We start from the raw sequence: 4,241 nt of genomic DNA on the forward strand, positions 1-4,241 counted from the left end.
CTCTATAAACAAATCCTTTTAAACCTTGCACAATGTTATTATTTTGTTTTTTATCTTTAAAGTGTTTTAGATAAAAAAAATTCACTGATCAAAGTGCTACCCAAAACACTTTAAAAAAAACAAAAACATATTTTACAAGAACTAAAATGATTTTTTTTACAGGAAAAAAAGTGTTAAATTGAGTTTTATAAACCAAAGATATATTTAAGCCAAAGGTACATCAAGTTTTGTCATTGTTGAGGCATATTTCCCCACTTTGAAATCTAATAAAATTCAATCCACAATAAAATAAAAAAACATTTATCTTCCAAAATAATTTTTCGAACACAAATATAACCGTGTGTGTGTTTGTGAATGTGACTACATCACAAGGTTAATAACACAATATAGCATCATCACCCAATAACTGGAGCTTTTGCTTAGCAAATAGGAATAAAAAATAAATAATTACATAAGGGCAATGAAATTAGCATTATCATTTCTTGGTTTAAAAATAACAAATAATTTCTCTTATTTAAAAATTTTCATATTACAGATAAATATCCAAGTACATCTCGATAAGGTAGCAAATTATTTTAAATTTTCATTCTAGATGAGCAATAAAAGAATACAGGTGCAAAAATTGCCCATCAGAAGCTTGCATTGTAGATAACAAGACATCTATCTAAAGCTGCCATTACCAGAGGACACATGAATAAAACTGCAGAATTGAAGACTTAGGGAACATATCTAACCACACTCTACACACAGTAACTGAAAGGAGCTAATAGTGAAACAATGAGTGAGTAATCTATATAGCCTGAACACATCACTGCCTTGTCTAAATAACATAAACCTGCTTATGTTTTCTTGTTTGGCTCAAAGACATATTTCATGAGTGATTCCTTGATGGAAAGCAATTCTGGGAATTCTGTCTTCAATTTTGATGCGTCTATCTCATTGTTGCTTCGAGGAGCAACAACCAACTTCGCTTGCTCTTCGAGGGTGAAGTTAGATCACTTGAAGTTGGGGTCAATGTAATCCCTGTACATCTCAAGGATCTCATTGTGGCTCACAACCCCTGGATTTGTGAAGTTCCAGATTCCCTTCAAGTTCCTCTTTGCCATCTCAATTGAGATAGGCAGAAGTTCATCCAAAATAGTCATACTGTTTGGAATGTTGACTACTTTGTTATAACGAGAAATCTTTGTTATGAAGTTGCGCGGGTTGCTCAGGTCCGACGAAATTGGCATGCAAACCCTGAGTGTGCATACATTGTCATAGTCTTTCAAGAGCTCCTCAACCTGTCAATGTTCACATAAAAATTATTATGATAATTCAATAATTCATTATGAACAGATATAATTAATCCATAACATGTAAGAAACTTACCATAGCTTTAGTTTTGGAATAGAAAGAGCCAATGAAATTGGGCTTGCTTCCTCCTTAAAACCAATGCCAGAGCCCTCAGGATGTGTTGCATTATACTCGAATATGCACCCAGTAGCATAATTTATCATCAAGATCCCATGCTCTCTGCAGACATCAGCCATTGTTAAGGTACCAGCAACATTGGTGCGGATGGTTTCTGTTTTATGGGATTCACACCAATCAACATTGGGTCTGCCGGTCACTCCTGCAGCATTAATAACATGTGTAGGCTTCACATTCTGAAGATTAGCCAAGAGTGAGGAGCGGTCCTCCAGGCGACCCTTTCCATATTCATACGGAATTCCTTGCTTTTCACACAATTTCCCCAGCAAACCCCCAATCCACCCTGTTCTACCATAGATCAAGAACATAAAAGGATGTTTCTGTTGAGAGCTGGTGTTCTTGGATGATGGAACCACCATCCTGGTATTACTTGAGCCAAAAGATGCAGGTTTTTCCTCTTCAGATCCCTCGAAATGACTCTCCAACCCGCCAGGCATCATCAGCATCCTAGGATGAGGAAGCAATGCCCCAGTGACATCACCCCACCAATTAGGGTTGTTGATATACCAATCCATGGTTTTCTTCAATCCTTCTTCCCAAGTGGTCCTCTCAGACCAACCAAGTCCTTCAGCTTTTGATCATCAAGAAAGTATCTTTGGTCGTTAAATGGTCTGTTCTCTACAAATTTTATACAAGTTTCTGGGTCCATTGAGAAAAGTCTGCATATATCTTTGGCTACACCGACAACTCTCCTTTCCTTCTTTGTCCCGATATTGTAAACATGGCCAACCTCACCTTGTGCATGACAACTTCAAAAGCCTCAGCAACATCTTCACAATATAAATAACTCCTCACATTTGAACCATCCCCATGAATTGGAAGATTCTTTCCCTGCATAGCCAGGAGGATGAACTTTGGAATTAACTTCTCAGGAAACTGGTTGGGCCCATAAACATTGTTTCCACGAGTTGTAATAACAGGTAGCCCATATGACCTACTGATGTAAGCACAAGCAATTAACTCTAGGATTATGAGGCCTAGAACCTCTAGAGCAACGTAAAAGAAGAAAAGGAAATTGTATTATTGTCTGTCATTTGAATTACATCATATCCTATTTATAGATATTCTCATACATTTCTGGATGAAATTCTCTAACAGATTTTGGCAGCTTGTGCCTTGGAGGAAAATCTAATAAGAATGCTATTAAGGGAACAATATCTAACGGCCCCTTGATTCTGCTTCTAGAAGACTGCCAGCGCATCCTTAATTCATTGTGTAATCCTTCAGGTACTGAGGCTTGTTCAATTCTCTTTTTGTCCTTCTACGTTCTTCCTTGTTTGGTCCTTTTACTTGCTCTGTCTTTGCTGCTGCTTCTGCATCTTTTAATTATGTTGCTGCATAATGCTCCCTGTTCTGTTCTTCTTCCATATCATCCCCACAAGCTTCCAAAACAACCTTGTCCTCAAGGTTGTAGTTCTGCCTTAGCTCATCCCACTTCTCCCATGAGCTATCTTCAAGAAATAGTCCTCTCCACTGAACCAGTACTAATAATTGCTTTCTCGAGGCTGTCGTCTCCCACTTAGAATCGAGGATAGTGAGTGGTGTAATGAGTTGTTGATTATCTTTAGATGAAGCTGGTAGTTCCAATGGAATGGCTGTCGTGTCTAAACGAAATGGCTTTAATAAGGAGCAATGGAATACTGGGTGAATCTTCGAGGTTGCTGGTAAGTCTAGCTTATAAGCAACTTCGCCTATACATTGGGTCACTTGAAAGGGACCATAAAATCGCTTTGCCAACTTCGAGTAGCTACTGTTGGTAGCTGTTATCTGCCGTCGAGGACGTAACTTGACCAGCACTATGTCTCCAACTTCAAAACTCACATCGCGACGCTTCTGATCTGCGAGTTCCTTCATTCGTTGTTAAGCCTTGTTCAATTTTCTTGCTAAACTAGCGAAAACTTGATCGCGATTGGTTAAGCATTCTTCCACGGCCTCTATCGTCGAAGTTCCAGCTAGATACTGGGGTAAGCTTGGAGGTTTCTTGCCAAAAGTGACTTCGTATGGTGACATTCCAGTGGCGTAATGCACCAAGGTATTGTATGACCATTCTGCCCAAATCAGATGATGTCCCCATGTCAACAGTCGTTGATGAACGAATGCCCTGAGGTACTGTTCAATTACGTGATTCATGACTTCGGTTTGACCATCTGTTTGGGGATGGTAAGCCGAACTCATGCAAAGCTTTGTACCACTTAGCTTGAATAGTTCCTGCCAGAATCGGCTGATAAAGAGAGGATCTCTACCTGAAACCAGACTTTGAGGTATGTCGTGAAGCTTGCCGGCGATCTCCATGAACGTTGTTACGACATTGGCAGCTGTGTAATGAGTTGACAACATTCCGAGATGAACCCCTTTGGAGAAACGGTCCACCACTACAAGGATAACCGAGTGCCCTCTGAAGTTTGATAGACCCACAATAAAGTCGAGAGAAAGGTCCTCCCAGGGTCGCGCCGGAATAGGCAAAGGACAGAGGAGGCCTGATTGACACCGGTGATCATATTTAGTTTGTTGACAAGGAACGCAGTTAGCAATATACTTGTGGACATCTTGTTGCATATTGGCCCAGGTGAAGTTGTCGCGAACTCTGGCTAAGGTCTTTGTCATCCCCATGTGGCCTCCTGTTGGCGTAGAATGAAATTCAGCAAGGATTGTTGGGATTGACGGTGCATTCCGGGGTAGCCAAATGCAATCAGGATGAGTTTGGGGATCATCCAGAATGCGCTGTTTGAAATTAAAAAAATCTTGATTTGCTCTCAGCTCGTCCTTCA

General features: G+C 40.0%; 1 protein-coding gene and 1 pseudogene across 1 annotated transcript; both read right to left on the reverse strand.

Annotated features, from left to right (window-relative positions):
- Positions 1 to 661: 661 nt before the first annotated feature.
- Positions 662 to 2,361, reverse strand: LOC100776398 (bifunctional dTDP-4-dehydrorhamnose 3,5-epimerase/dTDP-4-dehydrorhamnose reductase-like; annotated as a pseudogene).
- On the reverse strand, positions 2,149 to 2,674 carry LOC106798762 (trifunctional UDP-glucose 4,6-dehydratase/UDP-4-keto-6-deoxy-D-glucose 3,5-epimerase/UDP-4-keto-L-rhamnose-reductase RHM3-like). The gene is made up of 2 exons (XM_014775931.1): positions 2,547 to 2,674; positions 2,149 to 2,407 (listed from the first exon to the last, which is right to left on the reverse strand). Exons 1-2 carry the CDS (start codon positions 2,672 to 2,674, stop codon positions 2,149 to 2,151), a joined length of 387 nt encoding a protein of 128 aa, XP_014631417.1.
- Between the last annotated feature and the right edge of the window lie 1,567 nt (positions 2,675 to 4,241).

Source organism: Glycine max, chromosome 5 (assembly GCF_000004515.6).
Source record: "Glycine max cultivar Williams 82 chromosome 5, Glycine_max_v4.0, whole genome shotgun sequence".
In the NCBI taxonomy this organism is placed as follows: domain Eukaryota; kingdom Viridiplantae; phylum Streptophyta; class Magnoliopsida; order Fabales; family Fabaceae; genus Glycine; species Glycine max.

Excerpts from the sequence above, each read along its gene's own strand:
- LOC106798762 (XM_014775931.1), bottom strand. The coding sequence starts at position 2,674 with ATGCGCTGGCAGTCTTCTAGAAGCAGAATCAAGGGGCCGTTAGATATT. Across the intron at positions 2,408-2,546 it reads AGAGAATTTCATCCAGAAAT|GTCATATGGGCTACCTGTTA; the intron begins GTATGAGAATAT and ends TTACATCAGTAG.